Source organism: Erythrolamprus reginae, chromosome 1 (assembly GCF_031021105.1).
Source record: "Erythrolamprus reginae isolate rEryReg1 chromosome 1, rEryReg1.hap1, whole genome shotgun sequence".
Lineage (NCBI taxonomy): Eukaryota > Metazoa > Chordata > Lepidosauria > Squamata > Dipsadidae > Erythrolamprus > Erythrolamprus reginae.
The window spans coordinates 404,732,456-404,756,702 of NC_091950.1; the positions used below are offsets into that span (position 1 = coordinate 404,732,456).

General features: G+C 41.1%; 1 protein-coding gene across 5 annotated transcripts in view; it reads left to right on the forward strand.

Moving 5' to 3' along the window:
• ORAI2 (ORAI calcium release-activated calcium modulator 2) overlaps nt 1–24,247 on the forward strand; it is a 38,042-nt gene that overhangs the window by 11,680 nt on the left and 2,115 nt on the right. For 2 of the 5 annotated variants that reach the window (XM_070735204.1, XM_070735203.1), the window contains one exon: nt 20,645–20,885. In XM_070735204.1, the coding sequence (XP_070591305.1) occupies nt 20,645–20,885 (241 nt within the window). Of the gene's footprint in view, nt 1–6,374; nt 6,562–8,838; nt 8,885–9,607; nt 9,694–20,644; nt 20,886–24,247 lie in introns of those variants that run through there. The other 3 variants (XM_070735207.1, XM_070735205.1, XM_070735206.1) reach the window with 3 other exon arrangements.

Below are 24,247 nucleotides of genomic sequence, written 5' to 3' on the forward strand. Positions count from 1 at the left end.
AGATAAAGAGATTGTTGCGCATGATAGTGGTGAATATTGATGTAGATTGTAGATGTAGAAGATAGTTGTATTTAATTGACCTTAAATTTACTTTATATAAAATCAATCACACAGAATAAATAAAATTTCTTTTCATGAATTTATGAATCCCTCTTTTCAATCATGTTAAAATTTTAAATTTTGGAAAGACTCTAAAGGCCTCCCACCAAAGGTGTTGGGAAGAATATGTAGTCCTATGGTTGCAGAATTAGACCTAGTCTGTAAAGAACTAGGATAGATTATCATATTTTTCAGAGTATAAGATGCACCTTAGTTTTGGGTGAGGAAAACAAGGGTTAAATAATCTGCCTCCCCACAGCTGGGCATAAGAGTACAGAAATATGTTCGTTCCAAAGATATCTAATCAGATATGGGGTTGCAGCACTCCTGTAATTGGAAATTACACTTTTGAGTATTCATTTCCAACCGAAACATAACATGCAAATTAAGTAAATAAAAATATCCTGCCCAATGCAGATAATAGTTCTTTCACATCAGCCTCTGTGGAATTACAGTGATCTCTCGGTTAGCGCGGGGGTTACGTTCCAAGACCTCCCGCGCTAACCGATTTCCGCGTTATACTGGATGCGGAAGTAAAAACCACCATCTGCGCATGTGCGCCATTTTTTTTCATGGCCGCACATGCGCAGATGGTGGAGTTTGCGTGTGGGCGGCGGGGAAGACCAAGGGAAGGTTCCTTCAGCCGCCCAACAGCTGATCTGCTCCGCAGCGCGGAAGCAGCGAGGAGCCGAAGATGGGGTAAAGGCAAAGGGGAAACCCCATCTTCGGCTCCTCGCTGCTGCCGCGCTGCGGAGCGGATCAGGTGTTGGGCGGCTGAAGGAACCTTCCCTTGGTCTTCCCGCCGCCCAGGCAAAGGGGAAACCCCACGATCTCTTGCCGCTTGCCGCTTTGCAGCTTGGAGCCTTGCTTCGCCTCCTTCGCTGCAATAGGCAAGCGGCAAGCGATCTTGAGAAAGAGAGAGAAAGGAGGGCGACTTGCCAGTCCACGCCCCCCTGGATGAACAGCCTCACATGGCCCCAGCGCCGGGCTCCGCTGTTGCCTCCGCCCCCATTCGGCTCTGCAGCTGAGAGGCCTTCCCGGCAGAGCCCTCCCCAACAGCTCCCGCCGCCAGCGCAAAAAAGAAAAGAAAAAAAAATCCCCAAAAGAGGCAGGCACAAAGCGGGGGCACAAGGGGAGCTGCCCGGCAGAGGTTGCTTTTTTTCTTCTCGTGGGCAAGTGGAGGGGGGGAGAGAGAAGGGAGGAAGAGAGTGTGAGAGAGGAAGAAAGAGAGAGAGAAATGATAGAAAAAAGGGGAGAAAAAAGAGAAATGAGAAAATGATTGAAGCATAGTGACAGGAAAGAAAGAGAAAGAGACAGAGAAGTGACTCTTGGTGATGACGTATGACGTCATCGGGTGGGAAAAACCGTGGTATAGCAAAAAAACCGTGGAGTATTTTTTAATTAATATTTTGTGAAAAACCGTGTTGTAGCGTTTCGCACTAATCGAGACCGTGCTAATCGAGGGATCACTGTACATCCATTTCTTATAGGTATTATAAGAACAATCATATTTTTAAGAGTACAGTGATACCTCGTCTTACAAACGCCTCGTCATATAAACTTTTCGAGATACAAACCCAGGGTTTAAGATTTTTTTTGCCTCTTCTTACAAACTATTTTCACCTTACAAACCCACCGCCGCCGCTGGGATGCCCCGCCTCCAGACTTCCGTTGCCAGTGAAGCACCCGTTTTTGCGCTGCTGGGAATCCCCTGAGGCTCCCCTCATGGGAAACCCCACCTCTGGACTTCCATGTTTTTGTGATGCTGCAGGGGAATCCCAGCGGGAATCCCAGCAGCGCAAAAACGAGCGCTTCGCTGACAACGGAAATCCGGAGGTGGAGTTTCCCATGGAGGGGAGCCTCTGGGGAATCCCAGCAGCGCAAAAACGAGCGCTTCGGCTGGCAAAAGGGGTGAATTTTGGGCTTGCACGCATTAATCGCTTTTCCATTGATTCCTATGGGAAACATTGTTTCGTCTTACAAACTTTTCACCTTAAGAACCTCGTCCCAGAACCAATTAAGTTTGTATGACAAGGTATCACTGTATAAGATGCACTGGAATATAAGACACACCTTAGTTTTGGGGGAGGAAAATAGGGAAAAAAATCTACCTACCAAATATTTATCTAGCTAGCGTCCTTCGTCTGGCTAGCTTCAGCACATTGTTTTATCCCCTGGTTAGGGCTCTTTAAAAAATCATCTTTAGAGGGAGTAGCAATGAAAACAAAGACTTTGGGCTGGAAAAAAGCGGAGTTGCAATTAAAAAATCCTGCAAGCCAGGAAGATCATTAGTGCCTTGTTAGGGCTGAAAAAAACCTTTTTTTGGAGGGAGTAGCAATGGAAACCAACCTGCAAGCCAGGAAGATCATTAGCACCCGGTTAGGGGTGGGGGAAAAGCTTCAAAAAGGGTTAAAGGGTTAAATAAGGTCCAGGAGGGAAGTGTTTTTAATAGGAAAGTGAACACAAGAACAAGGGGACACAATCTGAAGTTAGTTGGGGGAAAGATCAAAAGCAACATGAGAAAATATTATTTTACTGAAACTGTAGTAGATCCTTGGAACAAACTTCCAGCAGATGTGGTAGATAAATCCACAGTAACTGAATTTAAACATGCCTGGGATAAACATATATCCATTCTAAGATAAAATACAGAAAATAGTATAAGGGCAGACTAGATGGATCATGAAGTCTTTTTCTGCCGTCAGTGTTCTATGTTTCTGTTTATAAAAAAGCTACATTTGGAGTATACGAAGCACCCAATTTTTCAGGCTGTCTTAGGGAGGAAAAAGGTGCATCTTATACTCCGAAAAATACGATATGTTGAAATCCTAGTGGAGTGAGAATGCTTGCACGTGATGCACAAGTTTGACAACCCCCCCGGCATAGAGGAACGATGGACTGAAAGTGGAAGATATACATCAGTTCCATTCTCACAGTCCCTTTTTGTTGGTATTTCGACTATGCAGGGCTAAAGGACTAAGTCTTGTACAGACTTAGTACAGTCTTGTATAGGCGGTCTCAATTATTACTGGCTGTTCAGCATTATAATGGGATGAAAAACAACATTGTGATCAATGTATAAAGGAAAGGAAAGCTGAAATAAAAATGTGATGTTTCATTTAGCAATTATTTTGCTTAATTAATAACTAAATTTAGTGACCCAATTGTTGTCGTCCCGTCCCCCCCTCCCAAAAGAAAAGACTACCTCTGTACCCTTGACATCTCATTTCATATATTGCTAGATTGCAGAATCTGGAGCACTATCATACTTGTATAACGTTTTAAATACGCAAAGAGTAGTAGATCCTTGGAACAAACTTCCAGCAGACGTGGTAGATAAATCCACAATAACTGAATTTAAACATGCCTGGGAGAAACATATATCCATCCTAAGATAAAATGCAGAAAATAGTATAAGGGCAGACTAGATGGACCAGGAGGTCTTTTTCTGCCGTCAGACTTCTATGTTTCTATTCACTGAAGTATTCAGTGGCTGCCATACAAGCCTGGCTATTCTGCAGCATTTTAATTGATACTACTATAGTGCCAGTTACATTATAATTATTACTGCAGGTTTTCTATGACTTACAACCACAAATAGGACTGGAATTTCTGTCATGTCATTGCATGATAAATTGAGTCACCATGGAACCAATAACAATAACAACAACGAGTTGGAAGGGACCTTGGAGGTCTTCTAGTCCAACCCCCTGCTTAGGCAGGAAACCCTACGCTACTTCAGAAAGATGGTTATCCAACATCATCTTAAAATCTTCCAGTGTTAGGGCATTCACAACTTCTGGAGGCAAGCTGTTCCACTGATTAATTGTTCTAACTGTCAGGAAATTTCTCCTTAGTTCTAAGTTACTTCTCTCCTTGTTTATTTTCCACCCATTGCTTCTTGTTCTACCCTCAGGTGCTTTGGAGAATAGGTTGACTCCTTCTTTGTGGCAATAACTCCTGAGATATTGGAACACTGCTACTATGTCTCTCCTGGTCCTATTTTTCATTCAACTAGCCATGCCCAGTTCCTGCAACCGTTCTTCATATGTTTTAGCCTCCAGTCCCCTAATCATTTTTTTTGCTCTTCTCTGCACCCTTTCTAGAGTCTCAACATCCTTTTTGCATCATGGTGACCAAAACTGAATGCAGTATTCCAGGTTTGGCTTTACTAAGGCTTTATAAAAATGGTGTTAACACTTCACATGATCTTGATTCTATCCCTGAATTTTACCAACCTGATTTAACCGCCATTTTTTAAAACCACAGTCTTAATTGAAGTCACCCTGCAGTCATAAATCAATTCATATAGTTATAAGTACAAATTCACTTTCCTCAGGGGCTTTTTAATAAGAAACAGAGAAAAAAATTGCAATTCACAGTTACATGTCTGCAAGCCACAGATCTTAAATGCGAGCCAATTGTCAGGCATCCAAATTATTATTATTATTATTATTATTATTATTATTATTATTATTATTTATTAGATTTGTATGCCGGCCCTCTCTGTAGACTCGGGGCGGCTTACAGCAATGATAAAAACAATATATAATAACAAATCTAATAGTTGGAATCTAAAATAACAATAATACATTTAAAAATTCTAAAAACAAGAAACCCCAATATATAAAAACATACACACAGTCATCATACACAAAAACTACATAGGCAGGGGGAGATGTTTCAGTTCCCCCACGCTTGACAGCAAAGGTGGGTTTTAAGGAGTTTACGAAAACAAGGAGGGTGGGGGCATTTCTAATCTCTGGAGGGAGCTGATTCCAGAGGGTCGGAGCCGCCACAGAGAAGGCTCTTCCCCTGGGTCCCGCCAAACGACATTGTTTAGTTGACGGGACCTGGAGGCGACCAACTCTGTGGGACCTAACCGGTCGCTGGGATTCGTGCGGCAGAAGGCAGTCTCGTAGATACCCTGGTCCGGTGCCATGAAGGGCTTTATAGGTAATAACCAACACTTTGAATTGTGACCGCACCTGACTATGGTGTGTATGTGTGTAGTGCAGTGTTTTGTAACAGTTGAAAGTGCTTTACAGACCAAGTCTGAGGCTATTATTTATTCAAACTGTCACTAGACAGTCAGAAGTCGAGGACTAGAGGTATTAGAGATGAGGAAAAGCAGGGGGCAATTACGATCAAGTCCATTTCTCTTGTGGCCTCCAGTTTATTAAATTATCTTTCTGGGAATGGAAATGCTTACATTGTCTATTGTTGCTTTCTTTAAGGCACCACATCATTTCTTCCTATCTGATCCATCAACCTCTGAGTTAAATGTTGGCAGCTGCTGGTTATGTTCTAACAGGGAGCTACTGAATTTCCAGATTACTGTAGCTCAATTCTTTGAATCTTCAACTAAGTAGAAATGAAAGAAATAGTAGAAAATATATATAAGACTAAGAATGCAAGAGTTAAAGAAATGAGAATGAAAATTTTGCATAAATGGTATTATACACCAGCATAACTGTCACACTTCCAGAGGAAAGGTAATTGCTGGCATGGTTGCCAAAAGAAAGGAATCTTCATGCATATGTTCTGGGAGTGTGTTGAAGTTCAGAAATTTTGGAAGGAAGTGCAGAATGAAATAAATAAAATGTTAAATATTAAGTGGATAATTACGAAAGAAATAGTGATATTAATCAAACCAAGAGAATTAAGAGACTTCAAAGAAATAAAAACTGCAGCATTGGAAAGCGCTCAAGCGGTAGTGGTATTGGGTTGGAAAGAGTCTATAAAATGGACATTGCAGAATTGGTACTGGTACATGGTGGATCACATTCATTTTGAAATTATGGAAATAAGACTAAACAACTTTGACGAACATAAATTGGAGAAGCTGATGGTACGATGGAATAAGGTGAAAGATTATATGCTGAGTAGAATTTGTGATGAAAAGGTGAAAAATAAACTCCAATCACTCTTTTAATAATAACAAATGCAAAGTAGAGCTAAGGAAATAAAAGAATATAAATCAGTAAATATTTGAACCCCCCACTATTGGTGGTGGTGGTATTGTCAGTCGGGTGATGGGCACATGCACTGTGCACTGTTTTATGTTTGTTTATGTAATTCTTATGTGCAAAACCAATAAAAATATATTTTTTTTAAAATGAATCTTCAACTAAGCAAACCAGGGTTTCCCTCTATATTAAACCATGTATTCGGCAAATGCAAACACCAGCCCTTTAATAGACCTAGTTGTGTATTCTGTGTCTGTGCGGCTGTAAAATGTAGGCGGTCCTTGTGGCTGGTTTCCATTTCTCTTTGTTTAAAATGAGAAGAGAAAGTGACACAACAGCAAGATGCAGAGCCATAGTCAGCAGCAGAGTATATAAGTGACCTAGAAACACTGCTTGCAGCCTTGCAAACTGCCAGAAGATAGTGGCACATCAGTCACTTGTTGTTTGAATGGTGTGGTACACACTCAGAACAATGGCTTGGGTAGTATAGCAGGTAAGCTCCAAATCAGCCAGTAAAACGTGGCTTGCAATGAGCCTGGCTCTGAGTCAGCTTCTTGGGTGCTTCAAGGATCTGTTTTATATTAGGGTTTGACATTATTGTCCGTTGGATCCAGATATGGTCAAAAGCCAAGTGCGTTCAATGGAAATTTCCTGAGACAAAAATTGTCAACATGATCCCACTTGATTGATTTCTGATGGTATAAATGGATCCAAGCAGCTGCTTTATTTGGGAGAAATATTTTAAATTTTCTTTAGTTGAATAAATGCATGCATGGTCTAGGACTGACTGCCGGCTGCCAGCAATTTGACAGTTCGAATCTCACCAGGCTCAAAGTTGACTCAGGCTTCCATCCTTCCAAGGTGGGTAAAATGAGGACCCAGGTTGTTGGGGGCAATGTGCTGACTCTGTAAACAACTTAGAGAGGGCTGGAAAGCAGTGCTATTGCTATAAGTGGCCTGCGACGGAGTACAAGTGACCTCTACTAACGAAGAAAAAAACAGAGTCATAATTCTAAGTTGAACTCAATCTGTATAGTTTGGAGGACAGAAGGGAAAGGGGGGACATGATCGAAACATTTAAATATGTTAAAGGATTAAATAAGGTTCAGGAGAGAAGTGTTTTTAATAGGAAAGTGAACACAAGAACAAGGGGGCACAATCTGAGGTTAGTTGGGGGAAAGATCAGAAGCAACATGAGAAAATATTTTACAGTAGTAGATGCTTGGAACAAACTTCCAGCAGACGTGGTTGGTAAATCCACAGTAACTGAATTTAAACATGCCTGGGATAAGCATATATCCATCCTAAGATAAAATACAAGAAATAGTATAAGGGCAGACTAGATGGACCATGAGGTCTTTTTCTGCCATCAATCTTCTATGTTTCTATGTTGGAATGCAGATAGGATTTTTTTTTTTTGCATCCCTTCTGTGAATTCATTTTTATATTCTGCCAAATTAGTCACAGTGCATCCTTCAAGTTACTGAAGTCCTAGGCTGCTTGTAAAAGTTGATTTATCTTGAACTGTTGGAATGCTTAGGAATTATTTATAAAATTTCAGAACAAACTTATACAGAGAAATTTGACAGTGGTGGATATTCAGCCAATAAACCAGACTAATATAAGTAGAATATAAATATTATTTACATATATTGAATAGAGTAGTCAGTAAACAATCCAATTCATAGAGAGATATATCAAGCAATCATATACAAACCAGATATCAGAACACACAGTTCTATACACACAGCAACTAAACAATAATACTCCCCCTCTGAACCCACAGTTCTCTACACATATATAATTCCTCAATATTTCTCTCCTGCAAGACACACAGTTCTATATAATACCATAAGTATTACTTACATATAAAATACATAGACCAACATTAGCACACAGCAAATCTATAGTATAGTCACATAGCAGAGAGAGCAATATAGAGCAATTCCTATACTGTATCTCTTCTTCTATTCTTTCATTGATATGTTCTATTACTATATCTTCTTTTCTATTATTTCTTAGATATATTTTACTATGAGTATCTCCTCTATAACCTTCATCATGTATTTTACTATGTGTACAGTATATAGATATATACCCACTAAAACCCTCATTGTGTATTGGACAAAATAAATAAATAAGAGAGAAAGGCATCTGACTCCCTTTTATAGCTAATTGCAGTTCTAGCCCTTAAAGCAACATTGTGCTAAATTCTCCAAACACACATTGCTGGTTAGTTCATATATTGACAAACCCAACGGTGAGGTGTGCTTTGCCAAATATGCCCATGTTACACCAACACTCCGCAGTCTGCATTGGTTGCCGATCAGTTTCCGGTCACAATTCAAAGTGTTGGTTATGACCTAAAAAGCCCTTCATGGCACCAGACCAGATTATCTCAGGGACCGCCTTCTGCCGCACGAATCCCAGTGACCAGTTAGGTCCCACAGAGTGGGCCTTCTCCGGGTCCCGTCAACTAAACAATGTCGCTTGGCGGGACCCAGGGGAAGAGCGTTCTCTGTGGTGGCCCCAGCCCTCTGGAACCAACTCTCCCCCAGAGATTAGAATTGCCCCCACCCTCCTTGCCTTTCGTAAGCTTCTTAAAACCCACCTCTGCCACCAGGCATGGGGGAACTTAGATACTCTTTCCCCCTAGGCCTTTACAATTTTATGCATGGTATGTCTGTATGTATGTTTGGTTTTTATAATAAGGGTTTTTAACTGTTTTAATATTGGATTGTTTATATGCTGTTTTTATTACTCTTGTTAGCCGCCCCGAGTCTATGGAGAGGGATGGCATACAATTCAATAAATAAGTAAGTAAGTAAGTAAGTAAGTAAGTAAGTAAGTAAGTAAGTAAGTAAGTAAGTAAGTAAATAAATAGTATTGACATGAACAAGTTAATTTTGTATAGTAAATATACTTTTTACTGTACGTTTTGTTTCACTAAAATGCTGTTCTTCAGAGGTTTCTGTCTTTATTTTCTCAGGAGAGAGGAGGGAGGGAGAGAGAGGTGGAGAGAGAGGGAGGAAGGGAGAGAGGGAAGGAGGAAGGAGGGAAGGAGAGAGAGGGAGAGGAGAACGTTCCCTCTTTCCCTTTTTCTTCTTTCTCTCTACCCTCTGTTAGAATAAACAACTGAAAAGTGTTAACCACCTCTGCTTTCTTTGAGGATTACTAATTTAGAACCCTTAGGACAAATATACATATATTTAGGACCAAACATCACATTTTAAAATATTCAACAGTACACGGTGATGCAAGATGGAGATCAATAGTCTTTGTTCCAGAATCATATTGCTAAGCGACTTGAGATTTTTCCATAGCTGGAATTAAAAACGGCGAAGAAGAACAGCGCAGGAGAGTTTTACCCAGAAAGCTAAGATTTTTAATAGGCTGCCTCCTCTTTCTCTTTTATGGATCTTTCCTGCCTCACTTTCTTGTCTGCAGAGTAAATTATGCAAGAGTGAATAATTTCACTCAGAGCTGCGTGCATATCCTGTAGGGCTTGCAAAAAATGTGAGTGTGTTTGGCTGTTCTGTGTGACTCAAGAACCATGAAAGAAAAAAAAGGGGAATGTATGGTTGAGAAGGAAGGAGAGACACAGCTGCAAGGAATCAGATGAAAGGTAAGATAGCCAAGGGGAGGTTAAGGGAGATTGTCAAGTTCTGAGCGGAAAAATTGTTGTTGCTTTTTTCCGTTGTGTTTGTATGTGTTAGATCCTGTTGCTGGATCTGACCGCTAAAGCCAGATAAGAAAACATGCTTCATTTAACCGTAAACTCCAGGGAAAACAATCTCTCAATCCGTTAGAAGTCTGGTCATCAAAGTTTGCATTCCACATAGTCAAAATATGTATTGGAGCTACAGATAGTCCTTGATTTATGAGTAGAGTTGAACCCAACTTTTCTGTTAAGCAAGGCGGTTGTTAAGTGAGTTATGCCCCATTTTGAACCAACTTTATTATTTATTTTATTTATTTTATTTATTTTATTTATTTTATTTATTTTATTTATTTTATTTATTTTATTTATTTTATTTATTTTATTTATTTTATTTATTTTATTTATTTTATTTATTTTATTTATTTATTTCATTTATTTCATTTACTGTATTTCATTTATTTACTTACTTACTTACTTACTTACTTACTTACTTACTTACTTACTTACTTACTTACTTACTTATTTATTGGATTTGTATGCCGCCCCTCTCCAGAGACTCGGGGCGGCTAACAGCAATAACAAGACAGTGTACAATAATAATCCAATACTAAAAACGATTAAAAACCCATTAATATAAAAACCAAACATACATACAGACATGCCATGCATAAAATTGTAAAGGCCCAGGGGGAAAGAGTATCTCAATTCCCCCATGCCTGGCGGCAGAGGTGGTTTTTAAGTAGCTTACGAAAGGCAAGGAGGGTGGGGGGAATTCTAATTTCTGGGGGAGTTGGCTCCAGAAGGCCGGGGCCGCCACAGAGAAGGCTCTTCCCCTGGGTCCCGCCAAGCGGCATTGTTTAGTTGACGGGACCCGGAGGAGACCCACTCTGTGGGACCTAACTGGTCGCTGGGATTCGTGCAGCAGAAGGCTTCCCCCTGAGATCTGCATGACCCCCACCCTCCTGGCTCTCCGGAAGGCCGTAAAAACATGACTTTTCCAGATGGAACCATCTTATCCCGGCCGTATGGATGAATATTTATTGTTTTTAATGGTTGTTTTTAATATCGTTGAATGGATGTATATTTGTGAATTAAGGGTTTTATAATAGTTTTATAATTTTTATACTGTTTTTATTGTCTATATTGTTGTTAATTGCCCAGTCTGTATGGCATACAAGTCACAGTAATAAATAAATAATTTTTATGCCCTTTTTTTGGCCACAGCTGTTAAATGAATCACGGCAGTTGTTAAGCGAATGTGGCATCCTCCATTGACTTCGCCTTGTCAGAAGCTGGCTGGGAACGTTGCCCTGTCTTATATTTATTTATTTTATTTATTTGTTTATTAGATTTGTATGCCGTCCCTCTCCGTAGACTCGGGGCGGCTAACAACAATAAAAAGACAATATGAACAAATCTAATATTAAAAGTAATGTAAAAAACCCCAATTTAAGAAACCAATGATACATACAGACATACCATGCATAAATTTTATAAGCCTAGGGGGAAGGGAATATCTCAGTTCCCCCATGCCTGACGACAGAGGTGGGTTTTAAGGAGCTTGCAAAAGGCGAGGAGGGTGGGGGCAACTCTAATATCTTGGGCGAGTTGGTTCCAGAGGGTCGGGGCCGCCACAGAGAAGGCTCTTCCCCTGGGTTCCGCCAAATGACATTGTTTAGTCGACGGGACCCGGAGAAGGCCAACTCTGTGGGGCCTAACTGGTCGCTGGGATTCGTGCGGCAGAAGACGGTCCCGGAGATATTCTGGTCCGATGCCATGAAGGGCTTTATATTTTTTGAACCCTTATTTCCATGCACTCAAAAGCCCGATTGGGCTTATTTATTTATTTCACTTCTATGCTGCCCAATGCCGAAGGACTCAGGGCTTATTATCAGGGGATGTCTTATTTTGGGGGAAACAGGGTAGTTGTGAAGCGTCTGAATTTGATCACATGACCATGGGGATGCTCAAATAGTTGTAAGTGTGAAAACCAGTTGTAACTTCAAACGGGTGACTAAATGAATGTTTGTTAAGTCAAGGATGATCTCTACAGATGTACTAAAATGGCAGTGCAAATGATCTAAGAGTTTCCTTCAGGGAAAATTTGGAAAACACTAAAACATTAGAATACTTTAATTTAGGGTCAAAGTTTTAAACAGGGACAAGATAAAGATTGATAAGCCCGTATTTATATCTCCGGGACCGCCTTCTCCTGCACGAATCCCAGCGACCGGTTAGGTCCCACAGAGTTGGCCTTCTCCGGGTCCCGTCGACTAAACAATGCTGTTTGGCAGGACCCAGGAGAAGAGCCTTCTCTGTGGCGGCCCTGACCCGCTGGAACCAGCACCCCCTGGAGATCAGAACTGCCCCCACCCTCCTTGCCTTTCGTAAAGTTCTTAAGACCCATCTCTGCCGTCAGGCATGGGGGAACTGAGACATCTCCCCAGGGCCTATACAGTTTATACATAGTATGTTTGTATGTATGTTTGCTTTTAATAATGAGGTTTTTAGTGTTTTTTAAATTATTAGATTTGTTCTTACATTGTCTTTGTTATTGTTGTGAGCCGCCCCGAGTCTACGGAGAGGGGCGGCATACAAATCTAATAAACAAACAAACAAACAAAATAAATAAATAAATAAATTTATGATAGCTAAGTGCTTTATAGAACCATCAAGTTGGAAGGGACGACATAGATCTAATGCATGTGTAAAGACTGAATACCAGTTGTTTGTTGTGACATTTGGGTGGGAAAGCAATTGATTTTGGACTTCCCAGGAATATCTGGTATGCTGCAGTGGACAGTTTGAATACTTGTCTAGAAACATACAGTTTACAATGGTTTGCTTAGTGACCGTACGAAGCTACAACTGCACTGAAAAAACGAGTTACATTTTTCAAACTTATGACTGTTGCAGCATCCCCATGGTCATGTGATTTACATTCGGATGCTTGGCAACTGACTCACCTTTTGTAACCTGAGAAAGAGAGGCAATGGGGAAGCCAGGTTCACTTAACTGCTTCGTTACTAAATTTAACAATTGCAGTGATTCACTTAGCAAAGGTGGCAAGAAAAGTCATAAAATGGGGCATAACTCACAAGTAATTTTGGGGCCGAAAATTCAATTCAATTCAATTCAATTTATTAGATTTGTATGCCGCCCCTCTCCGAAGACTCGGGACCATAGTTCCCTCTAAGCTGAGCAGTGAGCAATCGCTCACTTAAAAATCATCATCAACTCAGAGTTTTCCAAACCTGCCCAGAAGCCGAGAGGGAAAGAGTGAGAGGGAAGGAGAGAGAGAGGAAGAGAGGAAGAGAGAGAAACAGATAGAAAAAAGAGAGGAAGGAAAAGAGAAAGAAAAAGAATGGGAGTAAGGAAGAGAGAAAGAAAATCAAAATCTAGTTTGAAACTATCTCAACTATTTAAGTGGCATTTTGATATTGATAGAGTTGCCCTATTATGAGCTCACTGTTATAGACACACAGTACAGTATTTTATTTTGAAATTCTCTGAAGCAAAACAGGGTTGTTTGTTTGTTTGTTTGTTTATTTGTTTGTTTGTTTATTTATTTATTTATTATTTCTGTGCCGCCCAGTCCCGAAGGGACTGCCGCTCAGACACTATACTTTTTCGCCCACCCCAAAAAAAAATTAGAGGGAACACTGCTCGGGACGGCTCACAACAATGATAAAAACAATATTATAGTGGCACAAATCTAATATTAAAAGAAATAACTAAAACCCTATCATATTAAAACCAGACAACACATACATACCAAACGTAAATTATAAGGAGCCTGGGGAAAAGATGTCTCAAATCCCCAATGCCTGGCGGTAAAGGTGGGTCTTGAGTAGTTTATGGAAGTCAAGGAGGGTGGGAGCAGTTCTAATCTCCGGGGGGAGTTGATTCCAGAGGGCCGGGGCCGTCACAGAGAAGGCTCTTCCCCTGGGGCCCGCCAGACGACATTGTTTAGTCGATGGGACCCAGAGAAGGCCAACTCTGTGGGACCTTATCGGTCACTGGGATTCGTGCGGTAACAGGCGGTTCCGGAGGTACTCTGGTCCAATGCCAGGTAGGGCTTTAAAGGTCATAACCAACACTTTGAATTGTGACCGGAAACTGATCGGCAGCCAATGCAGGCCACGGAGTGTTGTAGATACGTGGACGAATCTGAGAAGCCCCACGATGGCTCTCGCGGCCGCGTTCTGCACGATCTGGAGTTTCCGAACACTTTTCAAAGGTAGCCCCATGTAGAGAGCGTTGCAGTAATCGAACCTCGAGGTGATGAGGGCATGAGTGACTGTGAGAAGTGACTCCCTGTCCAAATAGGGCCGCAACTGGTGCACCAGGCGAACCTGGGTAAACGCCCTCCTCGCCACAGCCGAAAGATGATGTTCCAATGTCAGCTGTGGATTGAGGAGGACGCCCAGGTTGCGTACCCTCTCTGAGGGGGTCAGGGTGATGGACGGACAAATGGAATTGTCTTTGAGAGGCAAGACCTACAGCCACTCCGTCTTGCCTGGGTTGAGTTTGAGTTTGTTGACACCCATCCAGGCCCCAACAGCCTCCAGGCATCGGCACATCACTTCCACTGCTTTGTTATTTATTAAATTTGTATACCAGCTGACTTGCAATTACATTTGGTGTTATCTGTAGAAAATGTTGTTTAAGACAGGGGTCTCCAAGCGTGTCAATTTTAAGACTTGTGGACTTCAGCTCCCAGAATTCCTCAGTTCAGAATTCTGGGAGCTGAAGTCCACAAGTCTTAAAGTTGACAAGCTTGGAGACCCCTGGTTTAAGAGACAAAGATGCTTCCACATGAGCCATTGGCTCCATCCCTCTTATAAACTGCTTTGCTGGACTTACCATTCCCATGGACTTCAAAGAGCAGCAACCAGTTGGGGCCCCATCCTTTCCCTGCTGTGATTTCTTTTCACGGAGATGGAGAAATTAAAATCACAAGTGGCCACTAACTTCTTGCCCCGTGGGGAAACTCTGGGGAATAGAGGCAGGATGCCAAAACACCAAGCCCCAAGTGGGTGGGGAGAATCCCAGCTGGTAAGAGATAGGAATTGCCTTTAATGGGAATATCCCATCCTGTAATTTCAAAGTTGGGAAATAATGCTGGGAAGGATTGAGATGGCTGGATGGAGTCACTGACGCAGTGGGTGTGAGTTTAAATAGACTCCAGAGGATGGTAGAAGACAGGAAGGTATGGAGGAACGTTGTCCTATTTCCTTTATCTTTACGTGTTTGTCTGTTAATACACTTCAAATTTAAGATTTTCTTTCCCCCCTTCCCTACCCCCCTTGATCAAACGTTACATTTGGATTATATCATTCACTTATATTCAAAGTTCTTTATTTATATTCATTTTCTAACCATCTATAAAATTTTCCCCAAGTCTTAGAAACATAGAAACATAGAAGACTGACGGCAGAAAAAGACCTCATGGTCCATCTAGTCTGCCCTTATACTATTTTTTGTATTTTATCTTAGGATGGATCTATGTTTATCCCAGGCATGTTTAAATTCAGTTACTGTGGATTTACCAACCACGTCTGCTGGAAGTTTGTTCCAAGGATCTACTACTCTTTCAGTAAAATAATATTTTCTCATGTTGCTTTTGATCTTTCCCCCAACTAACTTCAGATTGTGTCTCCTTGTTCTTGTGTTCACTTTCCTATTAAAAACACTTCCCTCCTGAACCTTATTTAATCCTTTGACATATTTAAATGTTTCGATCATGTCCCCCCTTTTCCTTCTGTCCTCCAGACTATACAGATTGAGTTCATTAAGTTTTTCCTGATACGTTTTATGCTTAAGACCTTCCACCATTTTTGTAGCCCGTCTTTGGACCTGTTCAATTTTGTCAATATCTTTTTGTAGGTGAGGTCTCCAGAACTGAACACAGTATTCCAAATGTGGTCTCACCAGCGCTCTATATAAGGGGATCACAATCTCCCTCTTCCTGCTTGTTATACCTCTAATACAATGAATCCTCTTTTACTCTTATTGTTAATCTGTTCATTTCAGCGCAGTCCAAAATTTTCTTTATTATCTCCTCATCTTCAGGAATGATACCCGCTTTCCAAATATGCTCAAATACAATCCTAGCTGCTGTTAGTAGTACTGTATATGTATTATTGAATATATATCTTCTTTTTTGTATTTTTTGTGGTAAAATTCCTAAAAGTAAGAGTTCTGTTTTTAAGTCTGGCTTTTCTTCCATTATTTTTCCTAACCATGTTTGTATCTTAATCCAAAATTTTCTTGCTTCTGTACATGCCCATGTACATGGTATTTGCTGACATTTTCAACATTTTACTGATTTGTCTTTAAACATTTTTGATAATTTTTCTGGTGACATATTCCCTCTATAAAATATTTTGTACATATTTTCTTTATATGTTGTTGCCATGGTTGGTTTATAATTCCTTTCCCCTATTTGTTTCATTTATCCAGTTCTATCCTATTTCCAAAATTCCTCATCCAAATTGTTGCTGTTTCTTTTACCACTTCTTCCTTTAATTCAACTTGCAATGAATAATTATATAATTTCTTAATCACTTTTTCATCACTCCCTGTCAATATCTCATCTAATTCCAAAGTTCTCATCATAAACCCATCTTGTTTTTTATCTTTTTTATATCTTGATTGCATTTGGAAATGTGTGAACCAGCCTGCCTTAATTCCCTGTTTTTCTAGCTCTTGTTTTGTTTTCAGTTCTCTTTTTTCTATCAAAATATCCTTACATCTTATAACATTGCTTAAATTAATAATATTTGGATGTAAAAATGTGTCCATTGTTGAAAGCCACATTGCTATTTCCATATGTTTTACTTTTACTTTTTCCCACATAGTTAATAAACTGTTCCATAAATAATGTTTCTGAAAATATGAATGTATTTTATTCTTCCCATACCATAAAAAAGAATGCTAACTAGTGATGGGCCAACCCAACGGTGTTCAGGTTCGGCAAGTTCGGACGAACTTTACACAAAATTCGGCCGAACCCGAACGGGGAATCCCACCAAGAGATTCTGGGGGCGGAGCTTTGACGTCACGTATACCGGCAGGTTGCTAAGGACGCCAAGGTGATCACTTCCTGGATTCCATGGAATCCAGGAAGTGATCACCTTGGTGTCCTTAGCAACCTGCCGGTCCTTTCACGTAAAAATAAACATGTTTATTTTTACGTGAAAGGACCACCCTTTGCAGCGGCGCTGCGGCATCCTTTTTCATAAAAATAACAATGTTTATTTTTACGTGAAGACCTCCCTTTGAAGGAGCTGGGGAATCCCTCCCACAAAGAGATTCCGGGGGCGGAGCCTTGACGTCACCGGCAGGTTGCTAAGGACGCCAAGGTGATCACTTCCTGGATTCCATGGAATCCAGGAAGTGGTCACTTTGGCGTCCTTAGCAACCTGCTGGTGATGTCAAAGCTCCAAACGCGACCCCGAACTTTGCCCAAAATTTCAAAAAATTTCGTGTTCAGCATACTGAACACCGCAAAATTCAGTCCGGACCCGAATTGTGCGGGTTCAGTTTGCCCATCACTAATGCTAACCTATTTGAATGGGACAACAGAGAATGAAGTGGCTGGATGGAGTCACTGAAGCAGTAGGCATAAGCTTAAATGGACTTCAGAGGATGGTAGAGAATAGGAAGGCCAGGAGCAACATTGTCCATGGAGTCGCGATGAGTTGGACACAACTTCACAGCTAACAACAACACAATTTCAAAGAAATTACGAAACAGTTCTTGCCAAATTTCTTATGAAGTCTAAATTAAGCCAATAACTTTAGCCGAAGCCTCCTAGAGCTCTGCAACATTGTGGTGGCACTATCTCTCTCAGATCAGTTCAAGTGAATGTGACAAACTCGATACTACAGCTTAATGGAGAACATGATTGATTAATAAGTAAAGATAATCATTTATCAGGCTGAATTACTACCCAAAATAAAAGATACAAATTATAAATTGTTACTTGCTTTTTTCCCTCTTTTCAACTGGAAATATCTTTTGGTTTCTGAAGACGTTGTGAGTTTATCCTTTATCCTGTTGGTTCTTATCAAGCTCCCATTTTGTATATTTGATTTGGTTTTTCTTACACATACAAAATTCAAATTTCAGGAAATTCTGGTGGAAGAACTTGGAATATATACAAGGGTTGCTTTTAAGCATTTTTTTTTTACAAATATGAAGTTACACTATTATTTTACAAAATGTATAGTGTATACTTGCCCATACAACCATATGTACTTGAAGGCAATAATTATGGGCATATTGTTTAAATTTACTTTAATACACTTTTGTTTCTTGCCAATGAAACTGCAAATCTATTGCCTTTTATGTCTGTTTAAGTAAAATACAAAGGCCAAAAGATAAATTTGAAAACAGAAGAAATACGTATTGTATTAACAACACGAACACACAAAAATTATCAATCAAGCAGCTTCAACAAGTACTATTTCTGGGAAAGAAGCTAAAGTGGGTGTGGAGGAACCAAGGCCCAAAATGTATATTTTGCTATATCAGTCATTGCTGAATAGGCATTGCTGTATAATCCATTTTTTAAAAAAGAACGTGTCTGTTTAAAAGTGGAAAAATTGTTTCAATTTTCCTAAGTGCTTTATTCTAGTATGTAAATATAGGTAGTCCTCAACTTACAACCACAATGGAATCCAAAATGTATTTTACTAAATGAAATGATTGTTAAATGAGTTTTGCCCCATTTCACAACTTTTTGGGGCCCGCCTTCTACCGCACAAATCCCAGCGGCCGATAAGGTCCCACAGAGTTGGCGGGCCCCAGGGGAAGAGCCTTCTCTGTGGCGGTTCCGGCCCTCTGGAATCAACTCCCCCCGGAGATTAGAATGGCCCCCACCCTCCTTGTCTTTCGCAAGTTACTCAAGACCCACCTATATCGCCAGGCATGGGGGAATTAAGACATCTCCCCCAGGCTTTCTTATATTTTATGTTTGGTATGTATGTGTTGTATGGTTTTTAAATTGTTGGGGTTTTTTAATGTAATTTTATTATTAGATTTGTTCCATTGTTATACTGTTTTTATTGTTGTTGTGAGCCGCCTTGAGTCTTCGGAGAGGGACGGCATGCAAATCTAATAAATTGAAATTGAAATTTTCTTGCCACGTTTGTTAAGTGAATCACTGCAGTTGTTACATTAATAACACAGGTGTTAGATGAATTTAGCTTCCTCATTGACTTTGCTTGACAGGTGGTTACAAAAGGGGAATCACGTGACTTTGGGACATTGCAACCATCCCACTTGTGAGTCACTTGTCAAGCATCCGTAAATCATGTGACCATGAGGATGCTACAATAATCAGAAGTGTGAAAAATGGTGATAAATCACTTTTTTCAGTTGCTGTTGTAACTTTGAACGGTCACTAAACTAACAGTCAAACTGTTGTTGCTATTCAGCTAGCCTAATTCTAATATTTGTACGTGCTTTTTCCATTATTTCACTTTCTAAGTTGCGCAATTTCATCTTTTGCTTCATTTTTCTTCCCAAGGCTTTAAACAGCTGTAAGCTACATAGTTTTATGCAATGTTTTGTTGCATCATTTTAACTGATTTTAATTCCGAAGAGGAATGACAATGACTCTGTTAAAGAGCAATCCTGGAAATTGCCTTTGAGAACAGTGGCTATTCTCAGAAAGAGTCAACTTTTCTTTAATGATAATTCCTATTCCTATGTGCATCAGAGGTGCCTTCTTTCAGAATATTGTTGATTTTGCAAATTACCAGTATTTAATGGTACATGTATGTTTTGATTGGTCGGTTTTGCGTTCTCATTGGGTGCATTCACTTGTGCTCCTTTTATCATACTTATTCAGCATGGTTTTTATGCTTTTTAAAATGCTTTTTTATGCTTTTTTGGAGTTTTTGATTTTTAATTAATTAATTGGATTCAAGATATTGTATATGGCTTATTATATGTTGGAAGCCGCCCCGAGTCCTCGGAGAGAGGGGGCATAGAAATCCATTTAATAAATAAATGATAAATAAATGTTTCTTTTCATTTGGTTTTAAAATTTGGCATTTCAGGGTACGCAGATTGACTTTTCCTTGCCAGCCTTGGCCCATTCCTAAGTATTTATTTATTTATTAGATTTCTGTGCCGCCTGAGACTCAGGTCAGTTCACAACAGGTAAATACAAAATACATAAGAAATCTAATATTAAAACACTCTAAAAAATTCAATATTAAAACATATAATTTAAATTCTAAAACCCCAATATATTTTTAAAAAAGCAATCATCCACATTCATCCTATCATTCAGTAATAGGCCAGGACATTTTTAGGCCTTACAAAAGACTGGGAGGGTGGGGACACTATGAATCTCTGGGGAGAGTTGATTCCAAAGGGCCGGGGCTGCCACAAAGAAGGTCCTTCCCCTAGGCCCCGCCAAACTGCATTACTTGGTTGACAGGACCTGAAGAAGGCCTGACCAGCCACTGGGATGCCTGAGGCAGAAGACGGTCCCGTAGGTAATCTGGTTCAATGCCATGTAGGGCTTTAAGTTTTAATCCTATAATTGTCACGTCAATTGACCTCTTTTCTATATTCCCTTTCTACATTATACTTTAGTTTTTAATTTTGCTTTTTTTCTGCCTCCTGTGAATGAAATGCTTGCGCTGCATTAAAATGCATTAATCAGTACATTTATGCAGGTTGCGCTGGGAATTCTTTAAATAAATGCTTTTATTTAATCACTTGTAATCAGTGAATATATATGTGGGTGTATACAAATTAGTACCATGTAAAGTAATTCTAGAAACATTAATCCTCCTTGCCTAAAACATTGTGTAGATGTTTGATCAACCCTAGTTTATATTTTATTTATAAACAGTAGCTAATGGTTGGATTTTCTAAAACATTTCTGTAGCTTGACTTTCATCATGAGTTCCGAGTTAAATGTCCCCGTCGACCCTCCTTCTTCTACCTGTTGTGCTGAGCCCAGCGGCAAGGGCATGGATTACCGGGATTGGGTCCGTCGTAGTTATCTGGAGCTGGTCACCTCCAACCATCACTCTGTTCAGGCCCTTTCGTGGAGGAAATTATACTTGAGTCGAGCCAAGTTGAAAGCTTCCAGCCGGACCTCTGCCCTCCTCTCTGGATTTGCCATGGTAGGTTTTCATAACTGCTGGACGATTGCGATTTTTCATATCTGTGATCTTCAACTATTACTGTGGAACGGAGCTCCTTGAGATCTTCAGTGGGTTCTCTAGAACAGGTGGACCTTGACTTACAACCAGAATTGAGCCCAAAGCTTCTGTTGCTGAGTGAAGATATTTGTTAAGTGAGTTCTGCCCCATTTAACGCCCTTCCTTGCTACAGTTAGAAACATAGAAACATAGAAGACTGACGGCAGAAAAAGACCTCATGGTCCATCTAGTCTGCCCTTATACTATTTCCTGTATTTTATCTTACAATGGATATATGTTTATCCCAGGCATGTTTAAATTCAGTTACTGTGGATTTATCAACCACGTCTGCTGGAAGTTTGTTCCAAGGATCTACTACTCTTTCAGTAAAATAATATTTTCTCATGTTGCTTTTGATCTTTCCCCCAACTTACTTCAGATTGTGCCCCCTTGTTCTTGTGTTCACTTTCCTATTAAAAACACTTCCCTCCTGAACCTTATTTAACCCTTTAACATATTTAAATGTTTCGATCATGTCCCCCCTTTTCCTTATGTCCTCCAGACTATATAGATTGAGTTCATTAAGTCTTTCCTGATACGTTTTATGCTTAAGACCTTCCACCATTCTTGTAGCCCGTCTTTGGACCTGTTCAATTTTGTCAATATCTTTTTGTAGGTGAGGTCTCCAGAACTGAACACAGTACAGTGATCTCTCGGTTAGCGCGGGGGTTACGTTCCAAGACCTCCCGCGCTAACCGATTTCCGCGTTATATTGGATGCGGAAGTAAAACCACCATCTGCGCATGTGCGCCATTTTTTTCATGGCCGCACATGCGCAGATGGTGGAGTTTGCGTGTGGGCGGCGGGGAAGACCAAGGGAAGATTCCTTCAGCCGCCCAACAGCTGATCTGCTCCGCAGCGCGGAAGCAGCGAGGAGCCGAAGATGGGGTAAAGGCAAAGGGGAATCCCCATCTTCGGCTCCTCGCTGCTGCCGCGCTGCGGAGCGGATCAGGTGTTGGGCGGCTGAAGGAACCTTCCCTTGGTCTTCCCGCCAGATCACTTGCCGCTTGCCGCTTGCCAGTCCACACACGCCCCCCTGGATGAGCGGCCCCGCATGGCCCCAGCGCCGGACTCCGTTGCCGAACGCCGAAACCGGAAGGGGCGAGGTGGGGGAGAACGGGAGGCTCAGCATTCCGGCAGTCGCATCGCTGGCTGTCAACTTTTCTTTTTAGCACTGGGGAGGCAAGTCAGCTCCTGCCCAGTTTTAAAAAGAAAAGTTGACAGCCAGCGATTGTTCCGCTGCCGCCAGCATGGCCTGGCTGGCAGCGGAAGATGTAACGGAGCCCACGGGGGATTCGCCTTCCTCCCACCCGCAGCCGAGACTGATCGTGGGCTCCTTCGCAACCTCGGAGAGCTTCCAGGGCATGAAAGCTCACGAAAACCAGGAAGCTCTCCGAGGTTGCGAAGGAGCCCACGATCAGTCGGCTGCCGGCGGGAGGAAAGCGAATGCCACGGGGCTGGGCTCGGCTCCCCCCTCGGCTCCCCCCTCGGCTCCCCCCCTTACCAGCCCCGCCGCGGAAGGCTCCATTCTGTTCCCTGCCGGCCCGATTGAGCGGCCGGCGGTCTCCATTCAGGGAACAGACGTCCACCCCCTCCTCGGAGTCCCCGGCACCCAGCGTCCCCACGCCGCCTCCACCTCCCGGTAATGCGCCCGACCTCTGCCTCTCTCTTTCTCTCTCATATACCACGCCGGCAACAGGGAGAGAAAGAGAGAGAGAACTAGCGTGGACTTATTTTTTATTTTTTAATATTTTATTTTTTTAATTAATATTTTTTGAAAAACCGCGTTGCAGCGTTTCGCGCTAATCGAGAACGCGCAAATCGAGGGACCACTGTATTCCAAATGTTGTCTCACCAGCGCTCTATATAAGGGGATCACAATCTCCCTCTTCCTGCTTGTTATACCTCTAGCTATGCAGCCAAGCATCCTACTTGCTTTTCCTACCACCTGACCACACTGCTCACCCATTTTGAGACTGTCAGAAATCACTATCCCTAAATCCTTCTCTTCTAACGTTTTTGCTAACACAGAACTGCCAATGCAATACTCAGATTGAGGATTCCTTTTCCCCAAGTGCATTATTTTACATTTGGAAACATTAACCTGCAGTTTCCATTGCTTTGACCATTTATCTAGAAAAGCCAAACCATTTACCATATTACAGACGCCTCCAGGGATATCAACCCTATTGCACACTTTAGAGTCATCGGCAAATAGGCAAACCTTCCCTACCAAACCTTCCCCTATGTCGTTAAGGGAATCACTGCAGTTCAGTTAGTAACATACGAGGATTATCTGGAAAGTAAGGTTACAAGGTATGTAGCTCTTGCAGGGAATGTTCATGGGGGAAGTTGGTATTACTATTTTACAAAAGAAATAAGGATAAATTAGGTATGTTATTTACCATATTTATATGGCTACCCACCTTATAGAATGGGATGATTCTGGATGGCAGAGGGGAGGGGAGGGGAGGGGAGGGGAAGGAAGTGTTGGCTTTGCAGCATTGAATATGTTTAGTGACATCAATGTGTCATTACCTTATGGATTGGGGGAAAATGCAACCCTTAGGTGCAAAAAAGTCTGCCATTGCTCCTTTCCTTTCCTTTCCCCTTTCCATATTTACGAACCTTCCTTCCCAAACCATAAAACATGTTAGCAGCAGAGTCATGGATTAAAACAAATTTTAATACAATTAGGTTTATGAGTGCTTAAAAAGATAGCATTAAGTGACTTCTTTTCATTTTACTCTCTTTCTTTCTATTCTTGCAACATGCTTATGTAATTTGGTTCTCCAATGGAAACTCCTATTTAAAACCAATCAAATTGATGGGTTATGTGCCACCAGATCAGTGTTGACTCTTAGGAACTAGGTAGATACATTTTCTCCAGTCAAAAAGAAGGCTGTGAAAATATTTACTGACCCCTCACATCCTGGACATAAACTGTTTCAACTCCTACCCTCAAACGTCGCTACAGAGCACTGCACACCAAGACAACTAGACACAAGAACAGTTTTTCCCAAACACCATCACTCTGCTAAACAGATAATTCCCTCAACACTGTCAAACTATTTACTATGTCTGCACTACTATTACTGCTATTTTTTTCTCGTCATTCCTATCACCCTTTTCCTCCCACTAATGACTGTGTGACTGTAACTTGTTGCTTGTATCCTTAAGATTTTTATTAATTTTAGAAACATAGAAGTCTGACGGCAGAAAAAGACCTTATGGTCCATTTAGTCTGCCCTTATACTATTTTCTGTATTTTATCTTAGGATGGA